This window comes from Mauremys mutica, chromosome 10 (assembly GCF_020497125.1).
Source record: "Mauremys mutica isolate MM-2020 ecotype Southern chromosome 10, ASM2049712v1, whole genome shotgun sequence".
NCBI classification, from domain to species: Eukaryota; Metazoa; Chordata; order Testudines; family Geoemydidae; genus Mauremys; species Mauremys mutica.
Window position 1 is genome coordinate 69,630,814 of NC_059081.1, and position 26,093 is coordinate 69,656,906.

Genomic DNA, 26,093 nt, shown 5'->3' on the forward strand with positions numbered 1-26,093 from the left:
ATAGGCAGCAGATTTAAAACAAATACAAGAAAGTATTTTTTCATGCAATGCACTGTCAACCTCTGGAACTCCTTACCAGAGGGTGTGATAAAGGCCATACTATAACAGGGTTCAAAAGGGAGCTAGATATATTCATGGAAGATAGGTCCATCAATGGGTATTAGCAGGAATGGTGTCCCTAGTCTCTGTTTGCCAGAAGCTGGGATTGGGTGACAGGGCATGGATCACTTGATGATAACCTGTCTGTTCATTCCCTTTGGGGCACCTGCCACTGGCCACTGTCAGAGGACAGGATACTGGGCTTGATGGACCTTTTGTCTGACCCAGTATAGCCGTTCTTATGTTCTTAAAACATTTGGAAAATTTGTTTCCTTATGTAGCTAGTAAATTTAAGCTAGTTTTGTTTAAAGACAAAAATTAAAATGCTATTTTTGTGCATTTTTAATTGAGTTGAATTTCCATCCAAATAGCTCTTGACACAAATCAGAAGTAAAAAAGTTAATCTAGTAAATAACAATTGCATCATTTTCTAATATAATAAAAAATGTAATTTAAACTACATAGTTGCTTAAATAAATGCATATACATGGTTGGTTGTACCCACCTTTTTGAAAGCCTCCCTGCAGCAGGTGTGGGTCAACCTGTGGAACACTTTTGCCAGAGAATGTTGTGAAGGCCAAGACTATAGATCCATCAATGGCTATTAACCAGGATGGGCAGGGATTGTGTCTCTAACCTCTGTTTGCCAGAAGCTGGGCATGGGAGACAGGGAGTGGATCACTGGATAATTACCTTTTCTGTTCTCTCCCTCTAGGGCACCTGGAATTGGCCACTGTCGGAAAACAGGATACTGGGCTAGATGGACCTTTGGTCTGACCTACTATGGCTGTTCTTATGTACTAATTTCTTCAACTCCCCGACTCCCCTGCAGACTGTCAGCCGGCTTCCGCAGGTTTTCTGGGGCTTAGCTCTCCAGCCATTTCACACTACAAAACCCCTTCCAGGATTCAACAAACTGAGACAGAAGAATTTCCTTACCCTTCAGGACCAATTATAAATAAAAGTGTTTCTTGCTCTTTTGGCCTAAATTCCCTCTCCAGGACTGGATCAGCAGGGTTCCCTGTGAACTCCTGCCATGGATTCTGGCCAGCAATGAAACTTGGCCCAGCCTGGTTCCTTTAGTTGTGGCCCAAAGAGTATCCTTCCTCACCCCACTAGCTCCAGCCAGGAACTGACTTGACAATAGCAGGCACCTCCTTTCATTTTTAGCCTGCTGGGCCTTGATTGGCTTGACTGAAGGGTCCCCAGCCCTTCTAGCTACTGGAGGACCAGATCTCACTGGTTTCCAAAATGGCTGCTCCTAAGATGTCTTTCTAGGCAACCGGGAGGTCTAATTATTCCCTGCTCTTTTCGTCTCTGAGAACTGTTTCCTGGGGCAGGGTGCAGCAGACCAGTGGGGCCTCCAACAGGGGCTGTGAAGGCCTGGTAGCCCTCTCACATTATAGATATAGTATATCCTCCGGGTTCGCAAAAAGCAGCACTAAATCAAGTGTGAAGGCTATATATAGTTGCAAATCAACATGTTTTAATGATTACCAACCAATGAGAATCAACCTCTCTTTAGGAAAATAACTAAAAAGTACAAATAAAACACAAGATTAAAATCAATTATTTAAATCAAGGTTCCCCCCTGCTGATTTAAATCATGATTAAAATCAGTGGTTTACATTGCTTTGCTTTTAGTCAATCCACACTGGCTAGATGCTGAGCAATCAGTAACTCCCATTGCAACACCTAACAGCCAGAGTTTCAAAAGAACTCAGTACACGGTGTGCAAAGCTTTTTCGAAAACCCTAGCTACTTAAATGGAAACTGAGTATTTTCTAGAACCGATAACAACATAGTCAGCCCTCTCTAGGCCTTTCTATTGGACCTATCAGCATAGTCTGGTTTTGAAACATATCTTGTACAGAATTATAATAATTTACTCTTAAATATTCAGTTTGGGAACATCAGAACTACTGCATGTTAACATATCAGTGCCTGACGAACCAGGGAACTTTTCCTGGTATTTAGTAAAAGTCGCTTGAAATAAAGAGGAACCTTTGTCCATCTGAAAGGTGAAACAAAGCCACTGGTATTACAGCTAGAAGAGATGGATATGCGGCATGAGTTCTTTCGAGTGGGTTCATACTTTAGTACTTATTTGGAGGGTTCTCTCTCACCAAAGAAATCTACTTTAAAAACACACACTGTTTTTTTCAGCAATAAGTGGCCATGATGGACTTGGAACATGGCCCTTCCGCACCTGTAGGTAAACAGGAGAATCCCAAATCTGTCAACAAAAACCTGGCTTCCTTGCTTGGTGATATGCGTGTGAAGGGGATACTTGATAATTTCCTCTTTAAGGGGCAGAGTCCCAGGGGAAACCCTGGTCTGCCAGGGACTGGGACCAAAGCCCCCGAGGCCCAGATCTACCGCAGAGATGCAAGACCTTTGTGGACTCACTGTCTAGCCGGTGGACAGCGTACCCTGCTGCACCAATGGAACAAGAGGGACACGCCGCAAAAGGAACCTCAAGAACTTTTCCTTTTCCTGATCCCAGCCTGGAGGTTTTACTGAAAGAGGGATGAATCTGGCTTCTCTCAGGCACAATCCCATTGACCACAGTGAGAGTTGGCTTGAATAAGAATGGAGACCCCTGATTCTGCAAAGTTTTCAACGTCCAATGGGTCTTAAGCATGTGCTTTACTGTAGTAGGTCTTTACTATACAAATAACAAGGTTCACAATAAAAAGGAATGTATTCCACATAACAAATCATGGGCCAGACAAGTTTCCAGAATACTGTCAAAGTGTGGGGGATATGATAGATGTATATAAAATCATGAGTAATGTTGAGAAAGTGGATAAGGAAAAGTTATTTACTTATTCCCATAATACAAGAACTAGGGGTCACCAAATGAAATTAATAGGCAGCAGGTTTAAAACAAATAAAAGGAAGTTCTTCTTCACACAGCGCACAGTCAATTTGTGGAACTCCTTACCTGAGGAGGTTGTGAAGGCTAGGACTATAACAGCGTTTAAAAGAGAACTGGATAAATTCATGGAGGTGAAGTCCATTAATGGTTATTAACCAGGATGGGGTAAGAAATGGTGTCCCTAGCCTCTGTTTGTCAGAGGGTGGAGATGGCTGGCTGGAGAGAGATCACTTGATCATTACCTGTTAGGTTCACTCCCTCTGGGGCACCTGGCATTGGCCACTGTCGGTAGACAGATACTGGGCTAGATGGACCTTTGGTCTGACCCGGTATGGCTGTGTTTATGTTCTTATGTGCTCAAGTGTATTCATACAAGCAAATTGTAGAAGGTATTTCATCAAAGACTGGACTATGTACTGAAGTTATGACAATGCCCACCAATTAAGATGCCCATTTGGGAATTAAAGTGGACCTAATTATATATGAGTTCTACAACCAATGGACAACTACCAGTAATTTATTTGTATTGCTCCTTTGGCCAGGAATAACCATGTAATTTACCAGACAGTTTGGGGAAAACAAAGAAAACAGCTACTTAAAAAAATAAATAAAGGAATTAGTAGGTTAGAGTCTCCATAGGTAAATCTTGCAAGGAAGGAGAAGAGTCTGAAAACCCTCTGTAAACAAGCAACATTTACTGAGCCCACTGTGCAGAGGGCGTGTGGTGTCAAGTGAAAGAATGGGAAAGGATTATGCGGTGAACAGTATGCCATGCACAATCAGATTAATCTGTCAGTATTCATTTGGAATGAGACATTGTACAAACCTCAACGCTGGCGCTAGGCGGGCAGAGAACAAGACAGATGTTATGAAAAGGGAGGATCTGGGATAGCAGAAAACAAGTGCTGCATTCTTCTTTTCATTTGCTGGTGTGCAAAGGAGCCTGGAGGGCCACATAACTCTGAGGTGCCGTACGACGACTTTCGTGGTAAGACAGATACCGTGTGATCAGCATAGGAAACAACTGGCTGTAAGAAAAGCTGGTTAGAGCGTTCTAGCTGAGCAATGAATTGCAAGGGGAGGTGGAGGGGGAAGGAGGAACGTCTGTTCCTTGGGGGTTAAATTCTATACTGGGAACGTTATGGATGAGACCAGCCCCTCCCACAGGGAAGCAGCCTGGAGAGGAGACACCCCCATACCAGACCAATAACAGCAAGAACTCTGATGGGATCCAAACAGGTCTCTTTCCCTTCCTTCTGTAGGACACTGGGGCTGTTGTGCTGCAAAGGATCATGGGAATTAGCTCCCTATGTCTGGGAAATGTTTCTATTCTCATTCAAGCCCCAGAACTATGTTGATAGGTAAAAAATAAATTTGTAGGGCTCTTAATGGTCTAACTGGATTTTCACAGACACGGGGTCAAATCTGCCCTTGGCAACCCCAGTGAGGACTGAAAGGCTTTGGCCTAACTGAAGTCATTGGTCTTAACACAGGTGTTTCAGTAAAATGTGGTGGCCTGTGTTATGCATGAGGTCAGAGCAGGTGACCCTCTGGTTGCATCAAACTATGTGAAACTATGAAGACGGCAAACTGTACAGACGTAACCAAGGGCCCATCACTGTGCAAATGCTGGAGGCACGGAGAGTTAAGCAGGAGCCCAAACTTACAGCAGAGCTGATCACACATACCTAGCGGAAGAGGAGTGTAAAGCGTTTGTCTCTTCAAGAGGGATTGTGCTGTGGGGATTTTGCCATTGAAAAGCAAAAGTGGAGGAAGAGGAAGGCTGATTGAAACAATCAAGGGTCTAATCCTGCCTTAGGAGTTGGCTCAGCCCATAAGACTACATCCCTCACACTCATTTTCTTCTGGTCTTACCAGCAAATAACTTTGCCTCTCGACTGTACAGGAAGTGGAAAGGCTCAAAGATTCTCTTTTCTTCTGGCACAGTATCGAAGTCTCAGACACACAAATATTTGATGGTGATAAAATGAACCAATCTGGGTTCAAGGAGAGGCTATGCTCCTCCTGCTTCACTGCCTTGGATTCTGCAGCTAGATGGTGAGACTGGGTCTTAGCTCAACAGAGCATTTCCAAGCAGTTTGTGATGGGGCTGCAGTGGAAAGTTGAGTCTAAAGCAGCTACCTCCTCACCCCGAGTATAAAGGAGTCTTGGCAGCCTTCCAGCCCGTGCCCCCTCCGGAGATCACCTCAGTTTGAGCAGTTAGCAGGTCTCCCAGCAGGCAGAAATCCTTTTGCTAGCTACACCTGCCCAGAGCTTCCCCTGGCTGGGGAAGATTTCAGCATTTCTTTGCAGCACAACCCATTCCATGCCCCTGCCACTCAGATACCAGCTCCGAGACGCCAGCTCCGATTACCAGGCACGCTCATTGAGATCCTGAGAAGTTGGGAGAGAACCTGAAAAAAACCTCTGGTCCCACCAAACTGCTCTCTTGCCAATACAGAGGTGACAAAAACCACAGGAGGGTTGGAAGAAAGAAAGAGCTCCAAGTTGATTGTATTAAAATTGGTTGATTAAAAATTGCCACATTTTCTAGCAAAGAGCCTTTTATCCCACAGCGTTCAGATCAGATTGCGACGGATGCAAACAAACAGGAAAGCAGGGAAGGCTCTGGGGTAACAGCACTGCCATTGAAATGGGTGCCTTTGCTGGTGATCTACAAAGCAGCCCTCATTAACAGAAATGTCAGGGTTGTACACACTGGTGCTTTACATTCTTCCTTCCAGGGGTGGGCCAGGCGATAGAAAGAGTAATTGGCAGAGGGGCGGCTGGGGCTCCGTTTCACCCCTTTCATTGGCTCACTCAGCTGCTTTGTCTAAAGTTTACTTAAGAGAGACTGGCAAACCAATTATGTTGTATAAGCTTCCCTGGCTGGATTTTACTCACGCAAGGGGCCAGCTACTCTTTGAGTGTCCCTCTAACGCTGCAGCTAATTTGCTACACAAAAAAAGAAAGGGGGGAGGACGGGGGAGAAGGGCCCAACATCCAGCCAAAATAAACGAGGTTATTGTTGTGAAAAGCAGACAATGGGGCCCGGGGGAGGCTCAGCTGCTGTAATGATGTTGCGGACCAGCAGGACTTTGGAATGGGGCCAGCCTCTCTCAATTGCAGCTACTTAATGATGTGGTTTTAAGGCAAGCCATTCGCATGTCCTTCTGCTGCTGGGTGTAGGGGTATTTGCTAGCTGCTCCACGCAGCACGCCACTGTTTTTAAATGCTGCCAACTCCATGGTCTCTTTGCCCTTGTAATATTAACACAGCTGGGCCTAAATCGTCCAAAGGGGATTGTAGTTCTGAATGTCCGGCTGGGGGCTCAGCTAAATGAACCAGTGCTCAGCACTTCCTGAAACATCGGCTCCTTGAAGGGGGTCTGTCATTGTGCCCCCAAGAACTAAATACTTTGGGACATGTAACCCAGAGATTTTACATGTAGGGCCCCATCTTTCCTCTGCAGCCCTGGCTGGAGGGAACGAGAAGCAAGTGAGGAAGGAGCAGAAGGGAGCAGGCTGCCTCCATGCCATCATTCTCCCCTCCTGATGACTTTCTGCTGGGGCCTGCAGAGGTCTGAATCTATCGTTGGAGAAGGCGCAGGGAGAGGCCAGCCAAACGTTCATGACTTTGTCAGGTAAGTTAATGTGGAGCCTGCAAAGAGATTTTCTCTCTCCTCTGTTGGAGGCTGTCCATCTTACAGAGCACAGGAGTGGGATGTGGGGTATACGCAGCAGGGGATTTCCTAGCAGTGCAGATCCTCCAGGAATGACACTCAGGAAGCTAGAAAACAGTGTGGAGACACAAAGCCTCTGCAGATCCAGTGCAAGCCGTATGGATCTCTCATGGAATGGGAAAGCCAAGCTCCACCTCCTAATGCCCCTGCTAGAAAAGGCAACTAATTCCACGAATGGAAACTCAGCCTCCTCTAGCCTATAAGGGAGAGATCCACACCAGGGACAACAGATCAACACAGGGGACAACAGATCCTTGAAACACAATCTAGTACTGTAAACAGGAACTCCGCGCCTCTAGCTCAGAGCAGCTGAAAATACCCCTTGTTTGTCTGATGAGATGACAAGATGAACTGCTATCCTAGGAGAGCACTGTTGGTGCCTGGTCTGTAGAGATTCCTTGCCTGCCAACCTACAGCAACTGCTGCTGCTTCCTTTTCCTTGAGAGAGAAAGTGGCTGCTGGATGTGTTTCAAGGAGCAAACTAATGAGAGACAAGCACGGGCATAAGGAACTGCTAGCTAGAAAATGATGCTTAGCCCTGCTGAGGGAATGTAGCACTGAGATGCAGAGAAAACGCCCAGAGATGGTGTTTGGCTGGATACAGAAAGAACCAGTGGCAGAATAAACAAGTTGTTACTCAGCTGTAAATGTCTGCATTCTCTCACTTTCTCCTTCCAGCTCCTATTTTCCTTTACTCCAACTATTTTTCTTTCTTTCCCTTCTGTATATTTTCTTCTCTTTCCCATTTTCTGTTCTATTCCACTCCTCCGCTCCCTCTTACCTGTTTCTGGTCCCCTGTTCCAATCCATCTTTGCTCCACATGATCTCCTCCCTTCCCTGGGCCTCTGATTCCAGCCACTTCACCTTCCTCTGCTCTCCTACAGATCTTCAATTCCCCATCTTCCTCTACAATCTCCCCCACATCCTGGTCAGCCAGAACTCAGCATGCCCTGTGCATCAAACACAGACCACATCATCACCAGATTAGAGCAAGAAAAGCACCTGGATCAAATTTAGATACTGGTGGGTAGATGAAAATGTTACGAGGAAATGGCCAAACAATAAGGTCACCATCAACTACAGATGGTCAGGAATTTTTCAACAAAATGGAACCCAAACTGTTTGTGAATCAAGGTCAGTTTCAAAAATTCTCCCAACTGAAAAAAAAACATTGGATTTTTTTTTTTTTTAAAAATTGACGTTTGCTAAATGAAAAATTCTCCTTTTCCATTTTGGAATGACTTTTTGTTCCTGAATTTAAATTGATTAGACTAAAAAAGTTAAAGAAAAAAAGGTCAACATCAAAACTTTTCAATAAACAAAATATTTTGATGGACGCACACCATGGTTTGAGTTTTTCAGTTCACAAAAGTTTAAGATTTTGACTTTTCATCCTGATTCAAGCCAGAGCAAAATACTGAACTTTGAAAATATTTAAGGAACATGGAAACCATTTCCCACCCAGTTCTACTATTAACAAAGGACATCTGCCCTCTGTGGTGCAAGCTAGAGGTCCTCCTGGAATGGTTTTGGGGAGAGAGAAATGTCAAAGAAAGTGAGTGAGGACTGGAAGGTTTGAATGAAGATTTCAGTAGAAGTGGAGTTCTGGCCAGTCTTTTGCCATCAGCAAAGAAAAGAAGAGAGTGGGGGAGTTGCACAAAGCCATATTACAAAGGCAGGGCAGTTCCTTTGCAGCAAAACACCTGGAAGAATCAAGCTGCAAAATCAGAAAAGCCAGCTTCCCCTCTCCACTAGCTGGGATATGGCTTGCTTTCTAGAGCTGGCTACTTTCTTACCAGACTCCCCTGGCTGGAGAGTTGGGAGGGGAGGGCATTGCAGTTATGTTGGCTCTGGGAGTAGCCATTTTAGAGCTGGCTAGCCAGAAAGTTGTTCTGATTCAGGCTATGAGCTTGGGGGCTGGAATATCTTGCTGGGGAGTTAGGAGTGGCAAGAGAGCTAATGGGTCCCCTACGACCTCAGTGGAAGACCAATCTGAATGTCAGAAACGCTGGTGGATGGACAGTGTCCTCTGATCATCTCCTGATTTGACACCAGCTGACAGAGTGAGATCAGGACCCCTAGTTCAGTGACAATGGCAGGCTGCCAAAAGCAAAGCAGTGCTGGAAACCTCCTCTGGGGACAGGAGAACTCAGCTGGAAGCAGGTGTCTCTCGCAGGCAAGTGCCACACAGCTGAGACACACAAGCCCTAGGTGGTCATGCCAACAGATGTGTGTTGGCCAGTCACAACAGGGCAATGACCAGCTATGGGCATGAAGCAGCTCTCAGCTGCTCAGCAATTTCTGGCCTCCTGTCTTCACTGATCTGCCCTGGCTTGGGAGCCCTGCACACTGGCTGGGATGGGAAGATCCTTGGACGCATTTCTAAAGCCTAGGACAATCCTTGCCAAGCAGAACAGCTGGCAACAGTCCTAGGCACCAGTCCTGCCCACTTCCTCCCGATTCTTTGTTCCTTCCCCATCTTCACCCCCTTCCTCTCATTTGCAGTCTTCCACCCAGAACTCAAAAACAGCTGCATGGATTTTATTCAGACTTTCCAGAATAATTCGCCTTTGATCTCAGATCCAGCATGAAAAAATGTTAGCTCCAGGGACACTTGCAAGAGTTATAAATGCCTCAAAGTAAGTGCTTAAAAATAGAATGCCCAATTCAAATTGAACTGTAACCTCTCTGCATTTTAAATCTTGGGCTCAGGGGACCACACGCAAACCAGCAGTGCTTCACTTTCCTGGTTCATACTGTAAGGACTAGAAATCATCAATTAAAAAAAAAAAAAGATCTATTGCTCAGTCAGGCTGTGTTTTTGCCCTCTTCACAAATACTGAGTCACACAGGCGCAATCTCAAGTAATGCCACTGTAATTCAACTCATGGAAGTAAGATCAGCAGTTAGGTGCAATCACTGACAAAACTGTGTGATCCTGCCTGAAAAGAAATGTGCTGATGATCAAATTCCATTTCTCTCCACAGGGCTGCAAGGTACAAAAGTGAAATGATAAGCTTGAGGAGGAAGGGGGAGAAAAAAGGCAGCACCTTATGGCATAACAATAGAGAAGCTTGTCACAACATATAAAACCTCCACAACAAGGCCACTGTCTCTTTGCTGGAGCACAACACTGCTAAAAGATGGTTGAACCAATTAGAAAGATTACGCTGGGAAAGGAAAAGACTATCACCAGAGAATCCCTCGCTATGAAAAAATTTGAAGGTAAATCCACCACCACCTGGGAGGTGGTGGCATCTCCATCCTTAGAGGTTTTTAAGGTCAGGCTTGGCAAAGCCCTGGCTGGGATGATTTAGTTGGGGTTGGTCCTGCTTTGAGCAGGGGGTTGGACTACATGACCTCCTGAGGTCTCTTCCAACCCTGATCTTCTATGATTCTATGAAGTTTCTATGAAGTCTAAGACACGAGTGTTAAGCACATTCAGAGTCATCTCCAGAATCCTCCTAGATATACAGGTGCTCCAAATATAAAAGAATGGGCCAGGCATTTCTCTTGAGAATTGATTTACCAGCTTTATGTAGCAAAAAGTAGATGTTCAGCAGGGTGCTAGATTATCATGTAAATTTATTCTATCCATAATCAGGGACTTAGCCAGCCTAGAAATACCAAAAGCAGCCTCTTTCCCAAAAGAGCTGCAGGCTCGCATGCAAGTTAAACAAGGTTCTCAAACCATTTTTTTCAAAAGTACAGAACAGATCAGGTCTTATTCTGTTTGAGTTCTAGGTGTTGGTCAGGTCTCCCCAGGATGCTGCCCCTAGACATAAATTATGAGGACCTCACCCTCACTAAGTCTATCCCACTCTGACTAGTAAGTGACTGGTAAGCTTCGAGCACTGCATGTAAGTGTTCAGTGAGATCAGTCAATTTGGTGCCTGCTGCTCACTGTACCGGGTCCTGGAATGATTAGTGCAGACTACAGCTACCTCTTTGGGTTTGCTATTCATCTTATTCCATCTCAGGTGAGAGATCTAGGGGATTTGCTATACAAGTTGCTGCTTCCTCAGTTGACACTGGCAGTTTGCATGTTCTGTTCCCATGTGTGTAGCAGTCTTGTTTTCTGTACCTGAGCCTTTAGAGCAATTCTCCACTTACTCCACCATTCAATTCTAGAGTTGGTAGCTCCTCTCCTGTTGTATTTCCAAGTGTACAGTTGTGTTTCCAAGGGATTTAACTCACTCCATCTATTGTTTTTTTCTTTGAAAAAGTGCTGGCACCTACTCTACCCCAGAGAGCAGCTTTTGGGTTCTCCCACAGGACCATCACTGCTACCTTCTGACTTTTTTGCAAGAAATCTCTAGGAAACATTAGAAATGTACCTCTCCCACCAGAGAGCTGTTAAGCTGCTTTAGCTGAACACACAGTGCACTGATAGGAGGATGGAGAAGTGGTGTTCTGTTACTGATTTAGGATCCTGAATGAGTTTTGTTGTTTCTTTCCAGTTTTGTGGGTCCCAGCATTTCTATCTCCACTTCAGTTTGGGGAGCGAGAGCTGCTGAGGAACAAGCCACCCATTTGAACCAAGCTCAAAAAACAATGCAAATTACTATTCAATCATTTCATTAAAAGGACGGACACTTTCTCTTTACTGTTAGATCCTGCTCTTCCCCAAAAGAAGAGCCCAATTGCCTTCCCCTGGCTCCCAATCCTCTTCTCCCGCACAATCCACCTTCACTGCCTCTCATTTATAAGAAGGAACTTTGAATACAGATGTTCTGTGGCCCAGACAACCACCACCGCCAAATGCTGCTCCCATTTACACTTGAACATCCATCCTACAGGCTATAAGCAAGTACAGCCCAATGAGTTATGAAGTGAGTCTTTCAGGGAGAAAGAACAGAGTTTCTTGGGTGGTTGGGTAGAGTGTAGAAGAGAGGCTCATTGGCTGGGTCCGAGGATAGTTCAGTGTTACAGTTTTGCATAAATGTAAATGGTTACTACTAATATATATGCTAGTAGCACCGAAAGGCCTCAGCTATGATAAGGGTCTGATTGCGCTAGGTGATGTACAAACGCAGATAAGAGACAGTCCCAGCCTTGGAAAAATCACAATTTAAAAGACAGACAAAGGGGATGAGGTTGGGAAAGATATAAGCAAATCGTTACAGAGAAGCACTGACCCGCCCCAACTCAGATCTCCTCCTTCTACCCATACAAAACATTTCTCCCTGCTATTTTCTCCACTGCACTGACTCCCAAAGAAAAATTCAGAGCAGTGGGCAGGTAGCCATTGGATGTAAGCAGGAAAGGAGTCCAGTAGATCAGTGTGATTTACACCCATCTGGTATTCTGTGGGGATGCAGAACAAAGAATGTTGGCCATACTCACACAATGGGGGGTTCTATCCTGGGAAGCAGTTACTCTAAAAAAGAGTTAGGGATTGTGGCAGATAATCAGCTGATCATGAACTCCCAGTGCAATGCTGCAGGCAAAAGAGCTAACGCAATCATGGGATGTATAAACAGGGGAATCTTGGTCGGGTTATTTTACCTCTGTATTTGGCAGTGGCGTAACTGCTGCTGGAAAACTGGGTCCGTTTCTATACCCTCATGTAGAAGAGTGCTGAAGAATGTTATTGCTGCGATGCTATTAAGACAGCTAAGTTTTTACAGCCGCTCAGTGTGTCTGTCCTTGGAGTTCTGGTGTTATCCGCACTAGCTCAGAACACAGCCTGCTAATTCAGCAGACCACAGTGTTACTCATAGAGAATGACGACAGGCACAGTTCGGTGACAAAGGCACTCAGCCAGGTTTATTGCCCTCAAGTCCTAATGACTCACACAACTTGCACAATTACATTAACACATGAGTGACTAGTGGCAAGGACAATTCAGTAAGTAGCAGAAGTCCCTGCTGTCCCCTCGGCCATACAAAGGGTTAAGGCAAGGTACCCCGACATTTATACTGAGACAAACAACTTACATACCACCTTGCATGTTTCATGACATCTGTTTGTTACCTCCCCTTGTTCCTGATATCTCAGACACAATATCCCTATTCATTGTTCTGTCAACCTTATCTTGTACTAGATTGGGGTTTATCTGTGCTCGCCTTCTGAAATATATTCACAGAAATATCTAGTGCCTAGTACGCTAGCAGCAACTTTGCCATGTTCATGGACTGGACAGTGAACTTGTGAGTATCTGATTTAATACATGGCCTGACTTTGGTTCACAACCTTTGGTTTAGATCTGAGGTCCTGAACCAAGCCCAGAGATCCAGGCTCGCTCTCTCAACTTCACCCCAGTTCAAGAGGAATGTTGATAAATTGGAGGGGGTTCAGAGAAGAGCTGTAAGAATGATTAAAGAGTTAGAAAACCTGATTTATAATAATAGACTCAAGGAGCGCAATCTATTTAGCTTAACAAAGAGAAGGTTAAGAGGTGACTTGATTACAGTCTGTAAGTACCTCTAGAGGGGAAACAAATATTTAATAATGAGCTCTTCAATTTAGCAAAAATAAATCTAACACAATCCAATGGCTGGAAGTTAAAGCTAGACAAATTCAGACTGGAAACAAGGCATGCATTTTTAAACAGTGAGAGTAAATTAACCACTGGAACATCTTACCAAAGGGTCTTGGTGGATTCTCCATCATGGACCATTTTTTAATCAAGACTGGATGTTCTTCTAAAATATCTGCTGTAGGAACTACGCTGAAAGGAACAAGACCACTGGAGCAGCTGGAGATGGTGCGGTCTGAGGTGCTACTTCTTTGTATGTGTCAGAACCTGGTGGGTGGCAATCTAGACATGTTGGTGTCTGGAGACCTGGTTTTGGGGGAAGAGGGAAATGTCAAAGAAAAAGGAGTCAAAAGAGTCACCAAGTGAGAGGATAGGAAGGTGCAGATGAGGATTTCAGTAGAAGTGGAGTCATGGCTGCTGCTTCAATACTACAGCAATGGGGACCAGATAGATGACTAGATAGACAGAGTGACTCCAGTGCTGCTAACAGCTATGTGGCTGAGATTAGAATCTGGCCTAGGGTGACCAAGAAGGAGAAGACAGATGAGAGAAGAGACCAGAACTGAAGCTGTAGAGAAGGAGTCTTGGGGCAGGGTAGAGTTCTGATAGGTAGGAGTGGAGCTGTGGAAGGAGATGCTAAGATGCTTCTGTAGCTATGGGTCTAGTCCAGGAGGCTGGAGCGTCCCATAGCATCAAAGGCTGAAATGAGATAGAAGACGGCGAGAGAAAAGTAGCAGAGAGGTGGCAGAGGTAACTGAGCTGCTGACGTCCAGAGCAAGGAAAGGGAAACAGTTCCACACCATTGGGAGGGATGAATGTCAGGAGAAGAGGCAGTTTTCTTACGGGAAGACATAATTGCAAGGATCCTGAGAGCCAAGGGACAGGGAGAAGATGAAGGAAGGAAAATGAGACCCAAAGATTTGTGTATATGGCAGACAAGGTGCCACCACAAATTAGGACAATTTTAGCCTAAAAGGAAGCCATGAATTCCTTGAACCAAGCCAGGGCAAGGCTGGGAAGGGAGGGCCAGAGAGTGCCCAGAGCAAAGAACCGAGCGTCAAGATTGGGGATGGAGGAGAAAGGAGAAGCTACAACTGAGTGACGTCAGGAGAAGAGAAGAACCAGCGTGAACACCAGGAGCTCACTCCGCTGACATGCGACTCACGTCCCACTAATTGTTAGCCTATAGTGGGGCTAGACTAGAACACATCAAACAAAACTAGCCCCTTGGTAATTCTCTGACCTGGCAGTACAAGAGAATCTCATCCTAACTGGGACTAATGTTATTGGAACACACTGATGGCTGTGATGAAAAGCCCATGTCACCGCAGATAACGCAAACGAGGCTCTAATGATGGCTTCTCCCAGACAATGTTTTCCAAAAATGTCAAACATCATAAAGAGCACATCACTTCTATGCTAACCTCTCCATCAAGTCCTGCTTATTCCAGGATTTTAGGTTCCAGGAGAAAGCTGTGAAGGTAGCACCCATGGTACATGTTAGCAAAGTGAAAGGCATGTTACACATCTGCTTTTCAGCTGTAGGAGGTCACTTCGGGCTTGTCTCTATGGAGGGTTAGTGCACGGCAAGCTGGGGGGAAAATCTACTATGTTCTGCCCTTACATGCACTAACTGGCCATGTGGATTCTGCTACCACGCACTGAAAGTTCTGTAGTAAGTCAAAGTGCACTAGGCAACTGTTAGTGCACAGTAGCAGGGTCCACACAGCCAATTAGTGTGCGGCAGGCTAGCATGCTGTAGATTCACAACCCTGCTTGCTGCACACTAACTCTCCATATAGACAAGCCCTTAGGCTCTGCCATACCAGCAGCACAACCCCCACTCCCAGCCCTTCTATTCTGGACAAACAGTTCCAATTTACCAGTTGCGCACTTTGAAGTTAGGATATGCCCGGCTTAAATTTGCCTGTGCAACCTTAATTCGGCTCCCCTGTGCATGTGCGTTATGATGCCATCTTTACTTTTGTAATCACATACTGTTTTTCCACAGGACCCCTGCCTCACTCAGTGCACAGGATGGACGGTGCTCACTCAATGAGAGGCGACTGAATGTTCTGTTTTATCCCCATTATCCAATGTTCGGCCTCAGGCCTTTTTTCTTTCATGCTATTCAAACCCGACTCTCAAGACAAAATTATTAATTTCTCATGGACTTTCTATGATGTGCATCACTATAGAATACGAGTGCTTCACAAACAGTCATTTAATTAATTTTCCCAACACCCCTGTGAGATGGGGGGGGAGGGTCTTATTATCCCCTTTGTGAAGATGGAAACTGAGGTACAAAGCGATTTTTGGGTGCCCAATTGGAGACACCAATTTTCCAGGGCAGCATTCAACTGTCTTAACCCCAAGACTATCCTTGCTCTTCCTGCAAGCCCCTGCCTCATTCATTACACACCTTCCAACCTCAGCAACAAATGAGGCACAGATTAGGAATTAATTATGTGCATTATCATAGCACCTAGGAGCCCTAGTCATGGACAAGGACCCTACTGTGCTAGGCACAGCCCCCCCCCCCCCATTTATAACTAAGTATTAGATAAGAGACAATAGTTGGATACAGACAGACAGGAAACAATGAGACAATATTGGTCGGCTTGACAGGCAGTGGTCTCAGCACACCAACAGCCTAACTGCTGTCAATTTTTTTGTAGACATGAGGACAGAGTAGAGTTTTGAGGAACCTACAGACAACAGTCTCCTTCATTGCACACCTTGATTCGTCCCCTGAGCAGAACCATCCTGTGCACTGAAGAAGGCAGGAGTCCTGTGCAAAAAACCAGTATGGAATTCAAGACTGCACCGTAACGGATACTGGGGGACAAATTAAAGTTGCAGAGGCAAACTTAACCCTGACATTTGCTGACATCTGAGTGCATTGATATTCCACCACATTGACACCCACATGGGTCCTGCCACACAGACCTCTGCCACATGAGCTAATGGAGTACCAGACCTGATCACAGTGGTAGGCTGTCATCCCCTCTGTGGCTCAGCACTTGAGGGGAAGGAGATGCTTTGCCAGTGGTTTCAGAGATATTTCCCAACAGCAGAGGAATGGTGAAACTCAGGGATTTTGCGTTCCATTCCAAGCTCTGGAGAGGCGTGTGCTCCACACTTCCCCCATGCTTACCCTTTCCATTCCATCCTTAAGTCTCTTAGGGAGCTTTGTAATATTTTATCACCCTCCACTAGCTACAAGTTGTTCTGATTTTCTAGCCTGTTTTCCCCCCCTCCCTATTTGCAGCATTAGGCGGTTGCTCCCTGTTTTGCAATTAAAAGACAATTAAAACAAGCACTGTCTTTTATTTCCTTTACTAGTGGATTTTTCATGGGAAGGGGAGATGCGTGCTTCACCTTGGAATCTGGCTCTCCATAACTCTTGTCTAGCTCATTGAGAACAGGCTTACAGAAAGACTGAGCCCTCGCCAAACAAAAGCTACAATACATTTTAGCTTTTTGTTTTTAAATACTTTTTTATGGGCGGCAGTAATAGGGCAGTTCCGTAATTTGTGGTCAGTGGCTTTCCACAAATTGCAAGCATCAAGCCCCAGAGCTCTTGAAACTAGCGAGACCCTGTTGAAAATGAAAGCCCTGTGTAATGCTGAACAGGTTTTTTTTGTTTTTTGTTTTTTTAGAAAAAGGAATCTCTATTTCTGTTGCATGGAAATAAAGTTCAGTTTGTTAACCAATGGAAGCGGCTGGCACCCGTAACAAGCCACGGTGCATAGTTCTTAGCTGATGTATGAGCTAGGAGGAAAACCCAGTGCTCACACTGAGGTCGCATTTCTCTATGTGCACAGAATGCGAATTACATAGTGTATGAATTTTTATTCGACTCAAGTTGTACATGCAGCATCATACTTGTACCAGGCTGGCTCATCCCTTAAGGGCTGGAGGGTCTGGGGCCAGCCAATCCCGAGTACAAAAGAGGCCTGCCGGGGTTGGATCACTGTGAAGGGCAGCAGGTGGCTGTAGTGACGGGGAAAGCCCAGGAAGCTGCAGGGAAAGAGAAAGGTCCTACAGGCAAGACCCTAATGCTACGGGGTTAGAAGCCAAAACCCGAGTCTCCAGCCAGGCAGGGCCTGGGGGTGGCCGGCCAAAACAGGAAAGGCCCTGGGCCGGAAGGCCAAGGAGCAGGGTGAACTAGAGACTGCGGGGAATAAGCAAGCTCCAGTAGAAAGCCCTGGGAGGTGGGGTTTCCCCACTGAGACTGCAGGCAGGAAAGGCCTGGGAGTGACCCAGCGAGAGGGTAAACCCGATGGACTGTGTTGGGGGACTTGGAGGTTTATTTCTGTGAATAAGCTCGGCCCCTGAGAAGGGGTGGGGAATGGACAAAAAAAGCCTGGGTGGTGTTTGTTTAAGAAGCCCTTTGAGGGAGAAAATCCCTGCAGAGGCACCCTGGCCATCAGGGGGCACCCAGGAGGCAGCTGACCCCTCCTCCCCACACTTCAGTCCTTTTCTAAGGAGACTGCTCCAGAGCTGATCCCGGTTCAGCCACACATTTTGCAGGCAGAGCTTTGCACCAGGAGAGCAAACCTTTGGAGGGGAAATGTACATGGATTCTGTCCCTGTTGCCATGGGCGTGTGGGGTAGGAGGCCGATGTAAAAGGGTTGACACTCGTCCGGTTTTCACCCGGATAGTCCAGGTGTCAGCTTGTGTGTCTAGGTGCCATTTGACAAGCTCTGATGTCTGTTTTATTTTATCTAAGGGGGAAGAGCTGGAAAAAGGGGTGGGGCCTCAAGGGAAGAGCTGGAGCAGGGGGCGGGGCCTCGGGGGTCCTGTTACCAGCCATTAGAAATATAGCAACCCTACTACGTGATCATCTGAAAGCGACTGTTTCGGTGGCAGTGCATGATACAGTCTTACGTATACCAATCCAGGTGATCTCCAAGTAGTCAGAGAGGGCACCGAGATTACGTATGTGATCCTCTAAGACCTGTGTGTATTTCACGGCTTCAGCACGATCCTCAGATAAATGCTGGATATTGTACTGTTGGTGAACTTCAGGCTTGCACAGAGTTGGAAAAGAGAGTGAAAGATGAACAACTAGTTTAAGGTCTGAGTTTGCTGGTGCTTCTGTGCTGCCAAAGACCTGGTGAGATTTCACTATGGAGCAATTTCTGACAAGGATGTGATCAATTTCTTTCATGGCATGTCCACTAGTCGATCTCCAACTCCAACAATGGTTATTGTGGCACCTAAAACCAGGCACCCATAACAGACAAGCCCTCAGTGGCACACAAGGGCAGAAGCTGAGTGGTGCTGGCATTTGGAAACCCACCACAGTTTCATACCCAGTTTGATGCAGCATTGAAATCTCCAAGCACTAGCAGTGTGTCATGTGGCAGAGTAGAATGGATTTTTGCTGCTAGCTGGTAGCCAATATACCCAATGGCCCAGTAATGCACATGTATAATGAAGAGATAGTTATGGTGTCCTTTTCTGCAGCTGATGCATCTTCTGTTGTCATGAAGGCCACAACGACAAGATGGCAATGAAGCCAAGCACAAAATAAGCATGGAGAAAGGAGGTTCCATATGGTTAAAGTCTGTTCTAAAGGCTGTCTCATGACAAGTGCCACACCCAAGTCTGGTGGGGACCACCAAAGTGGAAGAAGGTTGCTCCTTCCACAGCAACATGATCGCTTTGCAAGCCTGTGCAATGCCAGCGACTACAATCTTGTAGCAAGCGAGTTCTTTGACAAGAGCTGTCTTGCAGCCGGTGCTGTTCAGTGTGAACACATTCCATGTGACGAGACGGAACGTGACTAAGGTCTGGTTTGGATTCCCAGGAAGTTGGGGTTATCAGGGCTGTGCTTTCCCTGAGCGGGGTTTAGGTCACACCCGTCCTGCGGGTGCAGAACATTTCCATCCTCCAGGAGTTGGCAGTAGCAGGGGCGCTACTGGTGCTCTTGTCATGGGCAGGGCTGATGCCCCTTCATTTCATTTTTCTTCTTTGGGACTGGGGAGGTGCAGTGAGTATCTTGTTTTTGGGGTGACAAGACACACCACCCCCCTCCCCAGGAACTCGTCTGACAGATGCTGTTGGTTCCTTAGGGCCTGGATAGCCTTTTCAAAGATCTAGCTGTTCTCCTCCCTGTGCGGTCCACACATTCACAGTCGCAGCTCATCCACATTCACCACCATTGGGGAACTTGGCCCACATCCACCGCTGCTTCCTGCCTCCCGCATTGGCCTGGGACCGCGAACCACGGCCAGTGGGAGCCGCGATCGGCCGAACTTGCCGACGCGGCAGATAAACAAACCAGGCCGGCCCGCCAGGGTGCTTACCCTGGCGAGCCGCGAGCCACCGGTTGCCGACCCCTGGTCTAGACCATCCCTGATAGACATTTATCTAACCTGCTCTTAAATATCTCCAGAGATGGAGATTCCACAACCTCCCTAGGCAATTTATTCCAGTGCTTAACCACCCTGACTGTTAGGAAGTTTTTCCTAATGTCCAATCTAAACCTCCCTGGCTGCAGTTTAAGCCCATTGCTTCTTGTTCTATCCTTAGAGGCTAAGGTGAACAAGTTTTCTCCCTCCTCGTTGTGACAATCTGTTAGATACCTAAAAACTGCTCTCATGTCCCCTCAGTCGTCTCTTTTCCAAACTAAACAAACCCAATTCTTTCAGCCTTCCTTCGTAGGTCATGTTCTCTAGACCTTTAATCATTTTTGTTGCTCTTCTCTGGACCTTCTCCAATTTCTTCACAACTTTCTTGAAATGCGGTGCCCAGAACTGGACACAATACTCCAGTTGAGGCCTAACCAGCGCAGAGTAGAGCGGAAAAATGACTTCTCGTGTCTTGCTCACAACACACCTGTTAATGCATCCCAGAATCGTATTTGCTTTTTTCCCCCAAAAGCATCACACTGTTGACTCATATTTAACTTCTGGTCCACTATAACCCCTAGATCCCTTTCTGCCGTACTCCTTCCTAGACAGTATCTTCCCATTCTGTATGCGTGAAACTGATTGTTCCTTCCTAAGTGGAGCACTTTGCATTTGTCTTTATTAAACTTCATCCTGTTTACCTCAGACCATTTCTCCAATTTGTCCAGATCATTTTTTAATTATTTCAGAAATGTAAAATGAACAGGTAGTTATGCAAGTTTCTGGGTGTCTGTAACCCATGAAGTGCACACTATCCCCATGACATAGACTGTTGTCTTCTCCTTCCGAATTCAATGTCTGCAGTATCTTGGCAGAATTTCTTTTGAAATTCTTAGACAAGGAGTGTCTAAGCACTGTAACTTAAGTTTTGATTCTTTGTGACAAGACCAGCCATTTTAAGGCTATAGGTTTAAAGAGTGGCTCCCATGCCTCAATTTTATAAATTCTTTTAAGCTGTGATTTTTAAATTATTAATGCTTCAAGAGAATGCAAAGCCCGCACTGCACCACTGATTTTCATCAGACATCATCAGCTCACTGTCAAAACAAGCCATTTTTCTGCAATATGAAAACCTTTACATAACACAACCCAAACCAAGCTATATTTCTCCAAATCTGTTGCCATTATTTCAGAGAGTCAGAGGATTATAATAGAGGTGGGAAACCGCCAAAGAGCTGAATTTATTCTACAATGCTGCTGCTAAAAAATGTTGCATTTGATATGTTCAGTACAGTGAGGGCTCACATATAGGAACTGTTTAATAGTGAAAATGCAAAGTTAAAAATAAAAATAGAAATAGTTATCAACTCAATGTCAACTGATTTGGCACTGCAGAGTAAAATAACTGCTTTCTAATAACATCGGCTTTTCATTTCACCAGCCTGCCCATCCTTATAAGCACTGTATCATGTTTAAAGCAGATTTATAACAGAGCAAAACTAAATGGAATTCAAATAAAAATTCTTGCAGATGTTTCTATAGTAAGTCAAATGAATATCGTTTTCAAACTGATGCTGTTTGTATAGAAAAAGTCTAACCAAAATCTAAATATGAAAAGAGACATACTGGGTCACACCAATGGTCCATCTAGCCCAGTATTCTGTCTTCCGACAGTGGCCAATATTACATGCTTCAGAGGGAAAAAACCCAAAACAGGGCAATTTTCAAGTGATCCATCCTCTGTTATCCAGTCCCAGCATCTGGCAGTCAGAGATTGAGGGACAAGAATGGAATATATTAATGTTATATTACAATGGCATGATAATAGCACCAGATAAGCATGAAGCAATGCTTCAATTTCAGAGGGCTTTTTACCTTCCCGGTGGCTTCCCTTAATATGAGTGTGACGTGGCCGATCCACATTACACTGTGTTGGTGGTTAAAATCTGTTTTAATGTCTACAGGTATGGGGGCGAGTGAAAGGTGCTGGCAACATGCAGGAATCAGATTCTCACAATAACCGCTCCCTTATGCAAATGAAAGGATTGTCCTCTGCTGGCATGTTAACACACAGGGTGAGATTTCCCTGCAGTGCACACCTTGCTGGTTCTGTTGCAGTGCTGAAGGGAACATGGTGTTGTGACGGGTTGGTTCACAGAAACCCCCTTTGGGACTGCCACCTGATGTGCTTTGAGTAACTCTGAGTCTGTTTTCCCTGCCAGCTTGGGACTTCAGCACCTGCCTGGTTTGAGCCAGACACGCTTGCCTGCTACAAACCCAGACCCAGGTCTGAACCATGTACCCCAACAGCTGCAGGCTTAACTGAAAACAGCTTAAGAAGTGTTCCTGTCTCCAACACTCAGATGCACAGCTCCCAATGGGGTCCAAACCCCAAATAAATCATAAATTGTTCGCCCTCTATAACACTGATAGAGATATGCACAGCTCTTTGCCCCCTCCCCCAGGTATTGATACAGACTCTGGGTTAATTAATAAGTAAAAAGTGATTTTATTAAATACAAAAAGTAGGATTTAAATGGTTCCAAGTAATAACAGACAGAATAAAGTGAATTACCAAGAAAAATAAAATAAAACATGCAAGTCTATGCCTAATACAGTAAGAAAACTGAATACACATAAAATCTCACCCTCAGAGATGTTTCAATAAGCTATCACAGACTGGACGCCTTCCTAGTCTGGGCACAATTCTTTCCCCTGGTACAGCTCTTGTTCCAGCTTAAGTGGTAGCCAGGGGATTTCTCATGACTGCAGCCCTTTTTGCTCTGTTCCACCCACTTACATATCTTTTGCATAAGGTGGGAATCCTTTGTCCCTCTCCGGGTTTCCACCCCTTCCTTCTCAATGGAAAAGCACCAGGTTAAAGATGGATTCTAGCTCAGGTGACATGATCACATGTCACTGTAAGACTTCATTGCCCACTTGCCAGCACACAGGAATACAGGAATTCTTACAAGTAAAATAGAGCCCTCTACAGTCATTTGTCCTGGTTAATGGGAGCCATCAAGATTCCAAACCACCATTAATGGCCCACACTTTGCATAATTACAATAGGCCCTCAGAGTTATATTTGAGTGGTACATTTATACAAATAAGATGACCACACTCAGTAGATTATAAGCTTTGTAATGGTACCTTACAAGAGACCTTTTGCATGAAGCATATTCCAGTTACATCATATTCACACTCATTAGCCCATTTTCATAAAATCATATCGGGTGCAACGTCACAGTGTATTTAATGGGAAAGGGCCGACTCCAGTCTCCCACCCTCCCCCCAGTTTGCTCTTACTGTTGAAGAAGTTCTTGGCCCTGAGATAGCTGACGCTGAGGCGTAGGATGGAGAGTTTATCCAGGGTAGAGATGACCTCCTCAGGGAAAGGCAACAAGCTAGCCAGCCGCTCCAGCTCCGAGTTCAGCCGATCCCTATGGCGCTTGGAAGGGTTCGACTTCACACCTTCTGGGGGCGGCGGCTTCACTCTGCCAGGGGAGGAGCCAAGGGAGACACATCACAAACACACCTGTGCCCAGGGAGAGGGTGGTCCTCAGCAGAGTTCACAGCACTCTCCCGCACATAGCAAGGGTGAGAGAGGCTGGTTGCCGATCTCCACTCTTGATTTCTTAACAGAATGGGAGCTCTTACTTCAACCTCTTATTCATTCCTGCTATTAATATGCTTCTAGCACCATGCATGCTGATCCCCAGATGAATAACATATGGCCCCTGTCCCTGAGCGCTTACAATTAACCCTTTTGCCTCAAAACAAGAATGAACTGCAGCTGTTCTTCATGATCCCAGTCAAAGCCCTGCCAAGGGCAGAGGGAGGGCAGGGACTTCAGCAGATGTTACTGAGCATGCTCAATTTGTGTGAGCACAAACTCAGTACAAGCCAAGCAGCAACTGGGGATGGGGGGCACGTGACCTTGCATGCACCCCTCCCCCCCCCACACTTCACCTCTGATTCCAGTTGTTCCTGCCATCATGCTACCAGACTTCCCAACCCTAACAATGGCCTTTGTCAGTCACTTGCCTTTCATTTACCTATGCAAAGGGCCATGCCACTTTTCCCCAAGGACATTTATCTGTTTCATTTTAAACAAACAAATCCAGGTTCAAGAGGGCACTTGCTCAATGCATGAGGTCGGGCGGCCTACTTGCTTGCCTCCTAAACCTACTTGAAAAGCTTTACGACTTTGAACCTCTTCCCTTCCATATTTTAGCCTGCTCTTGGGGCTGCAAGGAAGCAAGTGTGAGAATGTCACAGACTTTAACCAGGCAATCCTGGGTGATGGAGTTCCAGCCATTCACAGTTTATACTGGTCAAAAAGGTTTCATATTTTTAATGTATTTTAAAGATTTCTAGCCAGCACTTTAACCAAACTTTTTAACTGAGTATTAAAATTGACCATTCATCCCAATGAATAGATGCAAATCAACAGGCAAACCATTTGTGCCTGTTAAATTAATAATTAGCTCATACTACATGGTAACCAGTCCTTTATTTTAACTGCACTGACATTTTAGTAAATTGTGTCTCTTGCACCTATTCCCTAACCATGAAGAAAAGCAAAAACATGAAAATAGTTTTGGATGGTACACATCTGGGTAGAAAGCATAGACCTGAAGTTCATTTTATCCTTCTGAAGATGTACTACATTGTGTTATCAATAATAATAAAATAATCCAGTCTTACCACTAGAAAAGGCGAAGGATAACCTGAAACCCACACACTCCAGTTACAAAAAGGACATTTGTCTTTTTTTAAAAAAGTCTGTAAAATAACTAAAGCACCTCTTTTAATGCCAAATATCTGCCATGGTCACGTTCACAGGATCTGAACTGGTCTAGCCAAGCAAGGGGGCAACATAATTAATCTTTGGGAAGGTTATCAACTAACATTAGGTCAGCCCATGAAAGGACAACTATTGTTCACTCGTAGCTACTGATGATTCAAACAGAGTTCTTTCAGAACATGCCCCGTGCAAAGACTTTGAAACCTTGATATAGAACTTCCCAGACCAGCCGTGGATGCTCTCTCTAGCCTATCTTGTATGGTGCAATGGCCATGCACTGACCGTCCCCCTGATGCACATGCAGGCAGACCATAGATGGTGCATATGTTTTCAACAAATAGCCTGCAGAGGTTCTCATGAAAAGGGTTTTTTTAAGGAGGGGAATTTCAGCTTGCTGGCACTGCATCACAGTGCCTCACAGTGCCTCACAGCCTCAAACTTTGGCTTTTCCTCCTTGGCAAGGAACATCCGCAGCTGGGAAATATGCAGAGAAATCTAGTTTCGACCGCTACCCAGTGGACATCCGTAGCAGCTGAGCTAGGGAGCGAGGAAATTAACGAGGGGTTGGAAGAAAAGTCAAAGAGAGAAGTCGGCTTGTGAACGCTGCAATGGGGTGAAAGTCTGCAGGAGGAGGAGCGGGCAGCTCCGGGGCAGAGACCTTTGGCAGGCGGGTTGGACTCATTCTCCCCGCGAACCCAACACTTGCTCTGTCAAGTTTTGGGAGCTAAAAGGGCAAAGTGCCGCCTGGGGAGCAATACCACCTCGCCCCCCCCCATCCGCGCACGTGCACCCCGGCTACAGACACCCCCCCACCCTGCGCTGCTGCCCCCGAGGCAGAGCTCTCAGGTTCGAGCCCCCCACCCCAGGCTCCCCACTTACGTCCTCTGCACGGGCTTCCTCCTCTTGCGTCCCGCGTACATTGTCCCGTCTCCTCGGGAGCCGCCTGCCTGCCGGCTCAGCGCAGGAGGAGCGGCGGACCCCGGCCCGCCTGCCCCAGGCCACTCGGGCAGCAGCCGGCCGCGCCTGGCTCAGCGCGCTGCGCCCAGGGCGCAGCGGGGCCGTGCCAGCCGGGAGCGCATCTCCTCTGCGCCCGGCTGCTGCTGAGCTCGGAGCCGCCGGCGCGCGGGCAAGGCAGCCCTAGCTCCGGGGCACGGCAGCCGCTTCTGGCCGGGCCCGGCCTTCGGGGCTGCTCATCGCTGGGCAGGGCGCAGTCACGACCGCTGCCGCCGGGCTGCAAAGCTCCCTCGCCAGCCAGCCCCGCTTCTGCCGCTGCTCCAGGCGGCCCAGCCTGGCGCCCCCCTCCCGGCCCAGCCGCCGCAGCAGCACCTTAGGCGACCCCCGCTAGGCCAATGGGAGCGAGGGGAGATGGACGCCGGGCATCTCCTGGGAGCCGGGCTGCGCCTCCCTCTCCGCTGGGCGGGAGAGGAGGAGGGATGAAGGCGGGGAAGGCAGGCGGCTCCGGTTGAGTGAAGCGTCCAGGCTTGGCTGCTGTTGGCGCAGACGGGTCGAGGTCGGAGCAGGTGCCTTGTTGCGCTGGGACTGCGGGGTAGGGCGGGAGACGAGACTGACTTGCCGCTGAAAGTCCCTGGAAGGGCTGGTTGCCAGCTGAGCCCCGGCCATACACACTTGTGCCCAGCGAGAGCTGGAAAAAGGACAAATCAGCCAACTGAAAATAATGCCCCTGGCTGAGCACTGTTAGGCCCAGGGGTGAAAGTAA

The 26,093-nt window shown here is 46.5% G+C and overlaps 1 protein-coding gene across 2 annotated transcripts in view; it reads right to left on the reverse strand.

The window, feature by feature from the left end:
• LOC123343329 (aryl hydrocarbon receptor-like) overlaps positions 1 to 25,772 on the reverse strand; it is a 121,921-nt gene extending 96,149 nt beyond the window's left edge. The window contains exons 1-2 of one of the 2 annotated variants that reach the window (XM_044978380.1): positions 25,256 to 25,772; positions 22,876 to 23,063 (exon numbers count right to left, since the gene is read on the reverse strand). In XM_044978380.1, the coding sequence (XP_044834315.1) occupies positions 22,876 to 23,063; positions 25,256 to 25,296 (229 nt within the window). In that variant the 5' untranslated portion in view covers positions 25,297 to 25,772. Of the gene's footprint in view, positions 1 to 1,038; positions 1,200 to 22,875; positions 23,064 to 25,255 lie in introns of those variants that run through there. The other variant, XM_044978381.1, reaches the window with a different exon arrangement.
• Between the last annotated feature and the right edge of the window lie 321 nt (positions 25,773 to 26,093).